The 16,236-nt window shown below is 40.1% G+C and overlaps 1 protein-coding gene across 1 annotated transcript in view; it reads left to right on the top strand.

Annotated features, from left to right (window-relative positions):
- Nucleotides 1-16,236, top strand: part of LOC110961275 (collagen alpha-1(XX) chain) — a 65,730-nt gene that overhangs the window by 25,252 nt on the left and 24,242 nt on the right. The window contains exons 8-13 of the mRNA XM_051948961.1: nucleotides 2,475-2,594; nucleotides 2,672-2,836; nucleotides 4,575-4,733; nucleotides 4,822-4,994; nucleotides 5,598-5,727; nucleotides 6,987-7,132. Of these exons, the coding sequence (XP_051804921.1) occupies nucleotides 2,475-2,594; nucleotides 2,672-2,836; nucleotides 4,575-4,733; nucleotides 4,822-4,994; nucleotides 5,598-5,727; nucleotides 6,987-7,132 (893 nt within the window). The remainder of the gene's footprint in view (nucleotides 1-2,474; nucleotides 2,595-2,671; nucleotides 2,837-4,574; nucleotides 4,734-4,821; nucleotides 4,995-5,597; nucleotides 5,728-6,986; nucleotides 7,133-16,236) is intronic.

The following is a 16,236-nucleotide window of genomic DNA, read 5'->3' as shown; positions in this document are numbered from 1 at the left end:
ACATGAATCTGCTAGGACGAACTAGTAAAGTTTCAATATGTGATTACACTCGTGTATCCCTCTCGATGACGTTGTTTATCAAACTTAGTGCATTTACGCGTGTATATGTGTTACATTGTTTATTTATTTCTATCTAGAGTTCAGAATTGTATGACTCCTCTGACGAAGAGTATGTCCCAGACGCCCAACATCTTCCTCCAGAGGTCGGGCATCTAAACGAAGCCGTCAGGCGGGCTATGGAAGCCGTGGTCGGGGAGCGAGGCGAGCACCCTGAGCCAAAAAACGTCCTGCAGTCTCTTGGCCTCACAAGCCGTGGGATTGGTAACTTTTCTGGAAGTTGCTGAGCCCTGATGCTCTCTCCTCCACAAGCAAAACAAATGTGCGCGCGGTTGCGTAGTGCGTAGCTCGCCCACCTCTGCATGGGCTTGCTTGCTGTGCGCGTAACCGTTGATTGACAGCATGACAAAGCGGAAGCTCGAACTTGATTGGTCGGCAGCGACCGGCGCTTTTTGGAATAACATGGGGGTCTATGAGAGGAAGGCGGAGCTCATGAATAAATTTTCATATCGCGTTATACTAACATTATATTATAGTATCGAACTAGACTAACACATTTAAGCTTTGTTAAAAAATGATACATAAATTGAAAACAAACGGAAACTCCGGACACAAGCTTTAAATGCATGAGGTCAACACTTAACAGCTGTTCAAATCACCTCCCAGCCCTAGCAACCACCTGTGACTTACCTAGCAACCATTAGGGACACCATAGCAACCACCTAGCTACCACTCTAAAAGGCCTACACTGATGCAATTACAATACAATTATAATTTTATGACATTATTTTTAGACATTTAGACAGGCTGTAGACCGGTACCAGGCCGTGGGTCACTTGGTACCGGGCCGCGCAGAGAGAATAAGAATGGTTTAATTTGTATTTTATTTCTGGCGGAGTCTGCAGGGTGTTTTATTTTGAAAAATGACTAGATCGTTTTCCCGTCGCTACCGTCTGTGCTTGTTTCCCGCACTTGATGTTAAATGAAGCCGTCAATCTGCTAAAATTGATAAAAAAGCAAACATCTCTGGTGAGATTCTTCTAAAAGAGGGAGAGACTTGATGCTACACAGAAGAAAAAGTAAGTAAATATTTAGCAGTAATAAGTAATTTTATTTGTTTAGGACTCTTTAAAAAAAGATCATTATTACTCTGCCAATGAACGCAGCAGAGTTATGTGAACATTTGTAGGTTTGTCTGTCTGTCTGTTTGTCTGCAACATTACTCAAAAACAGACAAACAGATTTGGATGAAATTTTCAGTGAAGGTCAGAAATGACACAAGGACCAAGTGATTAGATTTTGGCAGTGATGCGGCTTATAGTCTGGATCCACAATGTGTTATTTCTGGATCATTGCCAGATAGCGTCACTGTAACCATGACAACAGCAAGTGAACACTACATCAACTGCCTGCTGATGATCACATGATTGTGATTCTGCTACAGCTTGTCGGGACGTATACGTTGGAAATAATACAAGGAAGAGTAGATTGTCGGGGTGTTTCTGAGTCTCATCAATTCCTGCCACCTGCTACATATTCATGTCACACGATTCGGCATCCATACATGACATACACAAGCACATTTGGCATTTTAATATTGAACAAATGGTAAAATTAAACCAATAGGATTTGTAAGTCAAATTTAGAGCAAATGATGATAAGACTGGAACACCTACCGCATCATCTGAAGTTATGAATACACTAAATAATCCTGTGGAAAGCGGCAACCCAACGGAAGCCCATATAAGACATAAGACTGGAAGTGCATGCCCCCTCTTTGCACTCTTGAGGTGAAACCAAAATCATGCTGAGTTCAGCAGAAATAATGGCAGCCTGGCAAAAATAAAACTTTTGATTTCTTTTAACTTTTGATACGATTACATCATATACATCCTGATTGGTTTTTAAGACGATGGGTTGTAGCTTTCTAGAATGGAAGCGGAATGTTTAGGAGAAGGTATATAAGATGATGAAACACTGTGGAGTCAGATAAAATCTCAAGATTTTGGTCATCTTTGTTCTTACAGCCTCTGTAGTGACTAAACATTATTCACATCAGACTCTAAAGACTGCTTGAAGACTCTTTCTTGAGAACTTTTTTGAAGACGCCAACTTTCTATCCAGAATTGATTTTTGACTGTATGTTTGACAAAGCTGCCTGATCATCACTGAGCAGGCGGACTGAGTCACAACACAAAGCACAAGCCTGTGCTCAGTGTAAGGTCATTGTTTATTAAAGATTCCAGCCGTCAGAAATCATACGACGCTGAGCAGCCTTGGAGGAGTACTGCGCTCTCTTGTTTGTTATGTGTGCGATGACCAGTCTGTAGAAAATCGTCTTGCTTGAAACCGGTCCGTGGAGCAAAAAAGGTTGGAGACCGCGGTCCTCAACAACAAAGTCTTGTTTTTTGTCCCAGGTCTGACCCAGTACAGCGGAGACCCTCGAACAGAGTGGCATCTCAACAACTTCTCCACCAAAGACCAGCTGCTGGAGGCGGTGAGGAACTTCAGGTATAAAGGAGGAAACACGTTTACAGGTGAGGACACGTCACACTGTGAACCTTCAACGCTCCACCTGTACCGTCAGTGTGTAACCAGGCGTCCACATTCCCAGGCCAGGCTCTGCTTCACGTCATGGAGGAGAACATGAGGCCCGAGGCGGGAGCGAGGTCCGAAACGCCGTTCTTCCTGGTCCTGCTGACCGACGGGAAATCTCAGGATGACGCCATCGCTGCAGCAAACCGCCTGAAGAACGCAGGCGTGGAAATCATCGCAGTGGGTGAGGAGACGGTTCTTGCTCCGTGGTTTCTGGTCAGATGTGTCCTCTGCATTTTGATTTCAATATGGGACTCAAATCAAACTGGACTTTCTGTTTCCCTGGCCTTACTGGAGTCACATTCAGTTTTAGTTTCATCACTTAACTTGTCCTGTGGCTTTAAGTAAACCCATATAAATTATACATCAATATGTGCGACTAGATCGGGAATAGCATACTGTGACTTTTTAGTTATATTTTGTACGAAATTTGTAAAAAAAAAAAAAAAAAAAAAAAAAAAATCAGCGTTAAAAATCCCATCAAAATGAATGCAAACTGCCAAAACCCAGCCATCTTTGGAATCCTGTTGTTCTCGCATTTTTTACAGTAAAAACTTCATTCAAAGTTTAAACTGTTCACAAATCTTTAAATTTTACTGGTCTGAATTTGTGTTTTGGCAACTTTTACATTTTTTATTATTCATTACTAAAGCTTATTACTATTCTTTGGGCCTATTCTTTAGATTCTTCTAAATAAACCTCTACAAAGTATAATGCAATATGTGCGACTAGATCGGGAATGATGTGCTGAAACTTTTGATTGTGATTTACAAAATTTGTATAAAACTGCATCAAAAATTCCCATTACAACGAATGCAAAGTCTGCCAGAAAACTGCCAAAACCCAGCCGTCTTTGGAACCCTGCAGTTCCGACATTTTTTACAATAGAAACTTCAATCAAAGTTTAAACTGCTCACAAAGCTTTATACGTTATTCATCCAAATTAGTATTTTGATATCTTTTACGGTTTTTATTACACATAACTAAAGCTTATTACTATTCTTTGGGTCTATTCTTCCAGATTCTTCTGGGAAGACCCTACAAATTATACTTCAATATGTGCAACTACATCAGGAATCGCGTGTTGTGACTTTTTCATTATGTTTTATACAGAATTTATAAAGAAACTGCATCAAAAATCCCCACTGAGATGAATGCAAATTCGGCCAGAAAACTGCCAAAGCCCAACCATCTTTGGAACCCTGTAGTTCCGGCATATTTTACAGTAGAAACTTCATTCAAAGTTTGAACAGGTCGCAAGGCATTGAATGTTTATTGCCTTAGTTAGTGTTGTGACATTTTATATGATTTTTATTACTTACTACTGAAGCTTATTACTGTTCTTTGGGCTTATTCTTATACATTCTTCAGAGCAAACGCTACAAATTATACATTAATATGTGTGACAAAATCGGTAATAGCGTACTGTGACTTTTTTGTTATGTTTTGTACAAAATTAGTTAAAAAATTCTGTAGTTCTGGCATTTCTTAAACTAGAAACTTCATTCAAAGTTCAAACTGGTCGCAAAGCTTTAAATGTTATTTGTCTCAATTCGTGTTTTGATAACTTTTACGATTTTTGTGCAGTCGCAGGCTTAAGATTTGTTTTTGAAAGTCGAGAGTTTTCCTTTAGTTAGCGTTCTCACTGCACCCAAGCTGTGTGTCTTCCTAGTTAACAGTGGTGCAATTTATAAGCACTGAAGGCCATTTATGAGTACATCTTGAGCTAATTAAAGAAGGGCATATCAACCGACAGAAGCTGCACTAGAACAGAGACATTTTCTACATTTATGTTTGTTTTTTTAGAGTTTATAAGTTGTTTTCAGTATTTAATTGTTGTGTTCTTGTTAAGTTGTCATTGTTGGCCACTCTTTTCACTCGGTACTTCATGTGCTAATCTCGTTAAACATTTTGTTATTAAGGTGTAAAGAATGCAGATGAAGCTGAGTTGAGACAGGTGGCGTCGGAGCCGGTGGATCTGAACGTCTACAATGTCAACGACTTCCCGCTGCTCAGCAAACTGGTGGCCCGACTGGTCCACATCTTGTGTGGGAGGATCGAGGACCGTGGCATCACCAAACGTAACGTATCCAGCTTTTTAGTGGCATCTGGCTTTCAAATTCTGACCGTTCTGTTCAGGTCTGAAGTGCTCTGCTGCTTCGTCTCCAGGGATGGAGCCCGGACCCACAGCAGACCCTGCACTCTCGTACCCGAGCCCCACTGACCTCCGCTTCTCTGAACTCGGTTCCAGATCAGTGAAGCTTCACTGGATCAATCCAGCCAAACCAGTGCAGCAGTACAGAGTTGTTTACCACAGCGCCGAGGGTCAGAGTCCACAGGAGGTCAGAAAAACCTGCAAATAGACAGTTTTAGCATTTCTATTGAAGGTACACTACTGTTGAAAAGTTTGGGGTCACCCAGACAATTCCATGTTCTCCATGGAAACTCACACTTTTATGCATGTGCTAACATGGATAAAAGTGTGAGGGCACAAGGGTTTTCTAATCATCAATGAGCCTTTCAACAGCATTAGCTAACACAGTGTAGCATTAGAACACAGGAGTGATGGTTGCTGGAAATGTTCCTCTGTACCCCTATGGAGATATTCCATTAAAAATCAGCCGTTTCCAGCCAGAATAGTCATTTACCACATTAACTATGTCTAGACTGGATTTATCATTCATTTAGTGTTATCTTCATTGAAAAAATATGAATTTCTTCCAAAAACAAGGACATTTCTAAGTGACCCTGGACTTTTGAACAGTAGTGTAGCTTCACGCAAATGCATTATAATTTCAGTGCTGTTATCAAAAAAATACATATGATGGGAAAATACTGCATATGTATATAGTGAATATATAAGTGGGAATAGTGTTTCATCTAAAAATATGCAGAATGCATGTGATGGAGTTTTGATGTGACATTAGGCAATGCTTCGTCTTCAGGTTGTGTTGTCTGGTTCAGAGTCCACTGTGCTGCTGGAAGGTCTCTCCTCTCAGACTCTGTACCACATCTCCATCTTCCCTGTTTATGAACACAACGTGGGCGTGGCGCTCCGAGGAACCGTCACCACACGTAAGACAACTTCACTGCTGAATATTGTGTTTACCATACAGTTAGCTGTAGCTGCCTGTCCTTTCAGAAGCCTGTTGGAGCTAACACAAAGACACAGTATTGGTTTTACACTTTCCATCAGGTGAAAATGTAGACGGACATGTCTTGTCATGGATTGTTACTGCACTGAGATTGAGCCTTGAGCATCATTTGTTTTGGTACAACTTTTCATACCTGCTCAGTTATGAAAATTACAAAAATTGCGTTCTTTTCATTTATGTAGCCCAAAATGTGTGCGTTACTGTGACCTGCAGCTACATTTGGTCCAGAAAGTTTTGCTAGTTGACTTCTGCATTATCAGTGTTTTGTTAATGTGATGGAACTTTTCGTGACGGCTTTACGACTTTTTCTCACATTTCAACTCCCTCATAATCAGAGACTATTTCATCTGTATGTCCAGTATTGCAGAGTCTAGATCAATGACATGATGAGAAATAAAACAGCAAATATTTCAGGTTTCTATCCGTATTAGTTCTTCGGATATTGTTGTTCAAAGAGCCTCAAATTTCAACGTGCGAAAAAAATGTGCTAAAATTGAGTCGATGGGCAGTTTTTAAAAAGTGTCCTCAGAAAATATTGAATATATCAGAACAAACATCTTCATACATGCCCATATGCTTTTTTATGCTTTAAAACATTCTGGAAAATCAGAGGTGGTTGAACAGAAACTGTTTTAAAAATTGAATGGTTTGAGCTGGATGTCAGCGGGTTTGTTGATGTTTTAATTTTTCCTGTAATTATGCACTTCTTCTTGTTCATGACATTTTCTGAAACTTCAAGGTCCAGCGAGGACACGACAATCAAATGAATGTTTACTTATAATTGGCCCAGAGCTGGCTGCAGTCAGAATCAGAGTCAGCTTTAATGGCAAAGTACCTACACAACATACGAGGAGTTTGGTTTCAGCTGTTCGTGTCACTCTAGGAATAAGGAAAAGAGAATAATAAAGTATCTATAGAAAAAAATAAAAACTATATGCAGATATTTACTCATCCAGACAGCAATATATGCACACAGTAGCGCAAAATGGCAATTGCTAAGGTGAGAAAAGTGCAAAAATTTTGTACAGGTGCCATACTGTAACTGTTCTTGTCATGGCTACACAGGAGTCGTTAGTTTACAGGAGACCATATTTATTTATTACACACCACTTCTGATGTTTGCTTCCTCTCCTCACCCTTTCTCCCCCTCTATCCTCCCTCTGCCTCCCCTTCTCTCAGTGCCTCTGGCCATGCCGGCCAACCTGAAGGTGAGCCCGTCCTCCTACAGTTCTCTGCAGGTGAGTTGGGGTGCAGCACCTGGAGCGACACAGTACATGATCCTGTACTCAGCACTGAGCCACGGAGAGCCTGACGACGCCAAGGAGGTGAGAACGGCATCGGTCTGTTTCTGTGAGGCCTGAGTGGTGTGAATGAGAAGCTTCATACATGTTTCACAAATGCAATGTAGAATTATAGGACGGAGGTATCAGCATGTCATGATCACGTCAGATGTTAAATGTTGCACAAACCCTGTCAGAGTGTAGCTCCGCTGAGAGCTCCCACATATCAAATGAAGATATTCACCGAACCAGAAAGACACGGAGACTGTAACTTTTTACTTGCAAGGGTAACAGCACAGTGTAACAAGACACATTAGTGCGAGCTACAAAGACTGCTCCCATACGAAGTTTATTTTATACACAAGCAGAAACGAAAACATAGCATAAGATAAGAAATAGCTCGAGTTACACAAGGGGGTGTGCTAAGCTGTAAGAGTGGAAATATACTGACTAGAGGAGCAAGATGTGTGTGTGTGGGTATGTAATGAAGATTATTCTATAAAGACACTATATACAATCAGTTAATGCCCTACGGCTTGATTATGATAAATATATTCTCAAATTCAACTCTAACATTCCCTCCTGTTTATCATGATCAAGAAGTGTAAAGCTCAGTTAACAACATCTTGTAAAAACATATTCTGCTGTCACGTCATTAAACTACACTTCAACATCATCATTCTCATCATTAGAGTCACATTGTGGTTCTTCCATTTCAAGTGCAGCATAAGCAATAATAGAAGTAGTTATCATTTTAGAAATTATGGATCTCAAACATGGTAAAATGCAGGTAGCAAAAATGCAAAATAGTAACAAAATACATATACTTATAATTACAGACCTTTTAATAGTCTGAAAAATACCACCAGATGTAAACCAAGAGGTAAAATCCCAGCCTGGAAAAATACCTTTGTCTTGGTTTCTTAAAATGTCTATTTTAATCTCATCCAATTTCTGTCTGATTAAAGTGTAATTGCCTTTGTGATCAGGGATGTATGTACAACAATGGTCATTAACAACTTCACAAACTCCTCCTTGTGCTGCTAAAAGAAGGTCTAAAGCTATTCTGTTTTGGAGTGTCATTTGCTTGATAGCCTTAAGTTCAGGATCGTTTTCTAGCTGATCAGTTATGTCGATTAGTGCGTTAGTGAGATTATTGAGAGAAAACCAAAGTTTATTTACACTTGCGGATAATCTTGATGTACCATATGAAGGAACTAAAGACATAAGAAAACGTTTTGGTTTACTGAAAGCAGGTTGTTGTTCTTCTTTAGTTTCACGGCTTTGGATTCGGTGTGTGTGTATATATGTCCTGTTCTCTAATTGTTGGGATCCAGCCATTTTTCCTCATGAATAATACAATTTGGAAACCAGTATGACATGTTACCAGTGAAATGCTTTAGCATTCTGAGTGTGCTTTCACCGAATATACACATTGTTTCTGATTTATTAAGTCCTACAGGAGTGAAAATGGTCTGATGTGTAGCATGATGAGGTAATTGTGAGCACACGTAGCAATTGGTGACATTATTCTGTTGTGCTGTAAAATTCATAGCTTTATACCAGAAGTTCTGTTCCCAAGTCACTGCCATGGAGTGTTCATGGGTCCTTTTAGTCCTGTGAGTTCCTGTAGAGGAGAGAGAGAGGAAGAGGAACCACAGGAGTGACAAAGTCACCCCTGCGACTAGCAGAAGTCGCCAGAGAGCCATTCTAAAGTCGGGCGCGGATTAGTTGGGTTCTTCACCGGATTGAGACGTCAGCACCCTATTGTGCTACTGACCCCTTTGTATCGGACTTCCACCGCTACCCCGTCGGTTGATCTGGCTCGGCTTCCAGTTGTATCAGCTTACAGTGCGATTGGTGGATCCACGAAGGCCGTTCAGCAATTTTTATTGCCGTGGGTGTCGTCAGCAGTATTTGATACGGCCCTTCCCACCGAGGCGACTTCCAATTCTTTCTCCTCAGGACTCTGATCAGGACCCAGTCTCCGTGCTGGAGCTTCTGTGTAGACAAAGGAGAAGAACACTCTGGCAGATTATTGGAACTCTGAACTTCTCTCGTTTTTCATCCAATCTGCTAAAGTTACTTCTCTCTCACTATGATTCAGTGGATTATTGTTTTGTGGAAGTGGAAAAGGTCTCCCATCCACTATCTCAAAAGGTGTTATTGTTGTGTCTCCTGTAGGCGTAATTCTCATCCACAATTTAACCAAGGATAAACAATCTGGCCAAGGCCTCTTGGTTTCTTCCATAGTTTTGGCTAGCCTGTTCTTTATTGTCTGATTCGTACGTTCTACAAGGCCGGCGGATTGTGGATGATATGCGCAGTGATTTTTTAGTGAAAAACCCAATGCCTGTGAGCAATGTGTCACAATTGCATTTACAAATGTGTACCATTGTCTGATCTAATTATGGCGGGAATACCATAAGTTGGAAAGTAATGGTTGCAGAGAGCTTTTGCTACAGTTATGGCTGTTATCTTTGGTTGGGTATATTTCAACCCATTTTGAAAACACATCTACAACCACTAAACAATACTTTAGTCCTTTTGATGCTGTTAGCTCAATAAAGCCCATATGAATTGTGTGGAAGGGGTGTTGTGCTGGAGGAAATTGCCCTCTCTTTGGTCTCATATTTCCTTGCGGATTGTTCGTACAACAAATTAAACAATTCCTACAGTATTCCTTGGCAAAGACAGAAAAGTTTACAGAGAAAAACTGTCTCTGTACCATGCATACCATCCCTCCTGTTGAGACATGGGTGAGACCATGGCTCACGAGGGAACAGAGAACGCGGAAGAACGGGCGTATTATGAATATGATAAAGGCCATTTTGCAAAACAGCTCCACGTCTGAGCCAAGAAGCTTGTTCAGCCGTGGGAGCAGTGTTTTGTGCGACCGCCAAGATGTTTAGTTTTACTGATAGGAAAAGGTCATTCTCAGAACATTGTGTGCCAAATGAAGCTTGTTTCGCAGCAACATCTGCAAGGTTATTACCCCGTGTTATGGCGGAGTCGTCCTTTAGGTGAGACTTACATTTACACAGCGCCAATTTAGCAGGAAACTGAATCGCTAAGAGAAGATTTTCCGACAGAGAGGCATGTGCAAGAGGTTTCCCACCAGAGGTTTTCATGCCCCTGTTATTCTAAATTCGAGCGAAATGGTGGACAGAAGAATACACATATTGACTGTCTGTGTAAATGTTAAGTGATTTCCCTTCAAACATCTTACAAGCGTTAATGACTGCTAGAAGTTCAGCCGTCTGTGCAGAATACGTGTGTGGCAGGCGTTCTGCTTTTAGGACCGTAGTTACTGGTGTTATTGCATAACCTACACAATTATTATTATTATTATTATTACAGGGCTAAGTTCAGATTTTTAAAAGCTTCCTCAGCCTGTACAGTCCAAATAATCTCATCTGTTAACGACATTTCCTTGCCGCATATCAAATCCTGCAGTGGTTGTGATAACACTGCCTAATCTGGAACCCAGGATCTGCAAAAATTACAAAGTCCTAAAAATGACATCATTTGTTGTTTTGTTCGCGGCTTTGGAGCATTTTGGATTGCAGTTTTTCTGTCAGTGAGGAAAGACTTCCCATGTTTTGAAAGATTATGGCCCAAATACACCACCTTCGGAGCCCACAACTGAAGTTTGTTTAATGAAACCTTATGACCTGTTTCATGTAAGTATCGTAACACTGCCATCGTTGTCTGTTTACAGTGTTCTTGCGTGTCTGCAGCCACAAGAATATCAACATACAACAGAATTTGGCTGTGTTCTGGAATTTGAAATGTTGACATGGAGCACCTGAGAGCCTGAGTGTATATGTGGGGGCTTTCCGTAAAACCTTGTGGTAATCGTGTATAGGTGTACTGTGTACTTTCAAATGTAAACCCGAACCAGTGTTGCGAGTTTGAATGTAGTGGTACAGAGAAAAAAGCATTACTTAAATCTATAACTGAAAACCACTTTTTATCTGAAGTTACTTCATTTGATAATGTATTTGGGTTTGGAACATCAGGTGTAGTTTTCTGTACAGCATCAGTCACCGCTCTCAAGTCTTGAACCATCCTCCATTTTCCTGTATGTGCTTTTTGAACAGGGAAAATGGGTGTATTACAAACGCACTTTTCCGTATTCACAATAATTCCTGATTTTTCCATATCTGCAATAACAGGTCCTATACCTTCTATCGCTGATTGCTTCAGAGGATATTGAGAAATTTGTGGTCGACATGGAGTGGCTGCTTGTACTTTAACAGGTGGAAAATGTTTTATCAGTCCTACATCTGTAGGGCTGTTGGACCAGAGATCATTGGGCAGGTTTTTTTTTTCAAATTCTGGGTAATCCTCTATGGACAAACAAATTAATGATCAGGTTTCTTTTCCATTCAAATGTGTGGAGGGTGTGGTGTTTACACACCACCCAAGAGGCTGTTTCATGAACCGCAAAAGTTGTAGTAATTTGGGTGTTCAGCTCTATTACTCTGGTTTTCAGGTCTGCACTCTCATGGGATAGAGTTTTTTCCTTTTTCCGTCCGTTAAGAAATATGCAACCACATCTATATATTAATATCTTTATATATGCACCATAATACATTTATACTTTATTACATCTATGCTTTATCAACATGAAATTTTATTTTAGCTTGATCTGTTGAACCGTGTGATAATTGTTCCTGTGGTCTTAATACTGCAAACAGACTGAAGTGTTTGAAATGTATCAGGCTGAGCTGCATTCCAGAGATAAAAAGAACCTTGAAGCAAAAGCAGCTGAAAAGAAACCATTTTTAGCACTGAGTTTTCATTGTGGTACGAATTAACAGCAAGAATACAGTCTTGGTCTTACAGGAACAATTATCTCACACACCTCATAACAGCTCGTTAGTGAAAAATCCCAAATCTCGAAACATATGAACAACTGAAAATTAGATTCCTATTTCACTGACCCTATCGCAGGTGTCTATAATCAATGTTACAAAGCAAATCTGACCATAAAGAAAGAGGTCATTTATCTGGTGCTTCAGCTGACGCGGCGCCTTCGGCCTCTGATGCACCAGGCCATCGTTGTTGTCTTTGTGTTTTTGTACACTATCTTATCACCTTCTGCTCTGGCTGCACAGGCCTCAGTTTTTTTATTTGTTGCTGTATTTCTTTTTTTCCTCTTTGTGCTTCTTCCAGCCATATTTCTGCGTAATGAAGCTGTTTTTCAGTTTCCTTTTGATTTCTTTTATCAGTTTGTTGTTTTGCAGTTAATTCTGTAAATAGCTCTGTGCAGCCTCCTACTATTAATTTGCTATTAAATTCATATTTCTTTTCCCAATCTGACAAGAATTGTATCGAATCTGGATGCTTCTGTTCTGTTCTGCTTATTTTGCATCGCCTTATAGTGAATTTTTTTCCTGATTATTTCCCATTTTTGTTTTGTTTTGTTCAAAATTATTTTTATTTAAAATTTGTGAAAAACAATGTGTCATATGCCAAAATTCAGCCCTTGGAAAACAAGCTCCTCGGCCAGCTCTATTAGCTAGTCCGGTTTTCCACTGGGGGTCCAATATCAGGACTAAAGGTCATTTTAGAGTTTTCACAAAGTCCTCCTAAATCTTAATGACTGTTCACACTCAGTGATTTACTTCAACTGACAACAGCCGTACGTTCACACCGATAGGTTTCAGGCTGTCCGCTGCTTCAATCACTGACCAGTCCTTTCACACTCACAGTTTTACACATGCACACATTTTGTAAGTTCTGGCTTCTCTTAGCTCAGGACTTCACTTTCCTAAAGCGCTTTGTTCGGATGCCGTCAACCTGGAACCCCGCAGAACCCGGACAGGGTTTTAACCGGCCGACGTGGAATTCAACCACGGAGGGCTTTCGTCCCCAAACCTAGTTTCAGGGGGCTGTGCACAGACTTCGGTCTCCCTCGAACAGCTCCTTAGGTTCCCAGGTGTATTGGCATCCTTTCTGCGCTTTTTTTTTTCACTCTTTATCTGAAGGATTTCAGTTTTTATTTTAATATGGAGTTCTAAGATGTCTCTCTCATCTAATTTGCCTGAGAAAGTATGTTTCTTTCTCCGTCTTTTTTGACTTATTTTTCCTGATTCTTCCACATGTCCTTCCATAAATTTCTCATCGCCTTCTAATACGCTTTGTTTTTGTCCCATAGCTGCTTGTTGTTGAGTTCTCTGGCATGAGACAACGGGAGGACACTAACACATCCTTCTACTGCAGATAAGCTGCAGCGGTGTTAGTTTTTATGAGTCTAGCTCGCCCTTAATCCCCTTGTCACCAGTACGTCGTCAACAACAAGGAAAATAATAAATCAGAAATTCAGCAAGGTATTCTAGACCTTATAATGTGCTTGAAGTTCTCAATCACTCTTCACATTCACACCGTGTACACCTTGCCGACGGAATCTCTTTCGTCATGTCGGCGGAATCTATTTTATCATGCCTTACGGCGGAATCTTCACACTCACACCTGTGTACACCTTGCCGGCGGAATCTTCTATTTTATCATGCTAGCGGAATCTCTTTCTCACCCGTGGTTCTGATCGGTGTCACTTCCTGGATCGGATCCTTGGATTCACACCCAGCGCCGAGGGACCGCTTTTCCTTTCACCGACCTGGCCACGAATTCACGTCCCAGGATTTTCAGATCTCGCTGCTTGGCGACGATCGCTGTCGACAGACTTCGGTGTCGGCTCTCCTCGACGTCGGGAAGGAATCCTCGGATCCGGCTCGAAGGACCAAGTTATATGTCAGAGTGTAGCTCCGCTGAGAGCTCCCACATATCAAATGAAGATATTCACCGAACCAGAAAGACACGGAGACTGTAACTTTTTACTTGCAAGGGTAACAGCACAGTGTAACAAGACACATTAGTGCGAGCTACAAAGACTGCTCCCATACGAAGTTTATTTTATACACAAGCAGAAACGAAAACATAGCATAAGATAAGAAATAGCTCGAGTTACACAAGGGGGTGTGCTAAGCTGTAAGAGTGGAAATATACTGACTAGAGGAGCAAGATGTGTGTGTGTGGGTATGTAATGAAGATTATTCTATAAAGACACTATATACAATCAGTTAATGCCCTACGGCTTGATTATGATAAATATATTCTCAAATTCAACTCTAACAAACCCCTAATTCCAATGAAGCTGGGACGTTGTGTAAAACGTAAATCAAAACGGCAAATCTTTTTCAACCGATATTCAGTCGAATACACGATAAAACCAATATGTTTAATGTTCAAACTGATAAATTTTATTGTTTTTTTATGCAAATATTTGCTCATTTTGAATTTGATGCCTGCACCATGTTCCATAAAAGCTGGATAAACAAAACAAACTAAAGCTTTTTTTTATAATGTATTTTTTATTGACATTCAGAGTCAGATATTCAAATCCAATACAGCATACTAAACTAAAGCTTTTTTATTATAAACTCAATGTAAAATCTAACCTTGTGGTGTTCCACAAGACTTAGTACTGGGTCCAATAACTTCTCCAGGTGCACAATATAACCCCAACCTACCAAAAAATGCCCAACATTATTAAAATTTCTTCAACAAATAACCAAAACTAGTCCAAAATGGCTAAAACTTGTCCAAAATGCCTGACATTTATCCAAAATGTGTCCAAAATTAGGTGAAGTCTGTCCTAAATGACTAAAACTTGTCAAAAATGCTTAAAAATTGTCTAGAATGACCCAATATAAGTCCAAAAGGTGCAAAAAGAAGAAAGAAGGTGCAAAAACAACAAGTCCTTGTGTGCACTGTTCTGCTTGTAGCTGCACACATCATTGCCAAACTAGATTCTAAATGTATCCATAGTGACATAAATCTTGTCAACAATTACCCAAAAATAGTCCAAAATGGTGAGAACATTTCTAAAATCCCTAAAATTTGTCTAAATTGTGTCTGAAATAAGATGAAAAAATTACTTGCGTTTAACCAAAATTGATCCAAAATGACAGAAAAAAGTTTAAAATGACTGAAATGTGTCCAAAACAAAGTCAAATTGTGTCCTTAATGACTATAATGTTCTCAAAATGACTTGACATGAGTCTAAAATGACATCAAAATATTTTTCTAAATGTCCCAAATGACTAAAACTTATCCAAGATTCTAAAATGTGTCTAAAATTAGGTGAAATCCGTCCAAAATGACCTAAGTTAATCCAAAATGACTAAAGCTTATCTAAAATACCTAAAATTTGTCCAAAATGTGACTATAAAGTCATAAAAAAAATTGTCCAGAATGACCCAGAATTAGTCCAAAAGGTGCAAATAGAAGAAAGGTGCAAAAATGACACGTCCTTGTGTGCGCTGTTCTGCTTCTAGCTGCAAACATCATTACAAATACACAAAACTAGACTCAAAATGTATCCACAATGGCATAAATCTTGTCAACAATTACCCAAAAATAGCCTAAAATTCACTCGTTTTGAATTTGATGCGGTTTTCTCCGGGTACTCCGGCTTCCTCCTACAGTCCAAAAATATGCTGAGGTTAATTAATCACTCTAAATTGCCCGTCGGTGTGAATGTGAGTGTGATTGTGTGTCTGTATATGTAGCCCTGTGACAGACTGGCGGCCTGTCCAGGGTGTCCCCTGCCTTCACCCGAGTCAGCTGGGATAGGCTGCAGCACCCCCCACGACCCTAGTGAGGATAAAGCGGTGTATAGAGGATGGATGGATGAATGAATTTGATGCCTGTAACATGTTCTATAAACACTGGGACAAACAATAACAAACTAAAGCTTTTTTATTAAAACTCTATAATCTAACCTCACAGGTCACTTTGATCAGTGCAAACTTGTCAGTTGTGTAGATTGGTTTGTTCTTCTTTTGTTAAGTTTTCTGATTATTGCTGATTACAACTGACTGGCTGATAAAACAAAAAATGTCTTACCCCAGTTTAACTGAATGACAGCGGACTTAACTGGGTTTTGGAATGGGACTTCATGACTGTAAATACATAGAAGATAGATGCAGCCTTAAGCTGTGAAAAGTGAAATACATTAAACATGCGTTCTGTCTAAAGGACCATTTAGCTGAATGTGGTGTTCCTCAAGACTTAGTACTGGGTTCAATAACTTTTCAATGTGCACATTATAACCTGTACAAGAACGACAGTCTGAAAAA

This window comes from Acanthochromis polyacanthus, chromosome 6 (genome assembly GCF_021347895.1).
Source record: "Acanthochromis polyacanthus isolate Apoly-LR-REF ecotype Palm Island chromosome 6, KAUST_Apoly_ChrSc, whole genome shotgun sequence".
NCBI classification, from domain to species: domain Eukaryota; kingdom Metazoa; phylum Chordata; class Actinopteri; family Pomacentridae; genus Acanthochromis; species Acanthochromis polyacanthus.
Note: the sequence above shows the minus strand (reverse complement) of the source record. Positions and strands in the feature narration are given on the sequence as shown.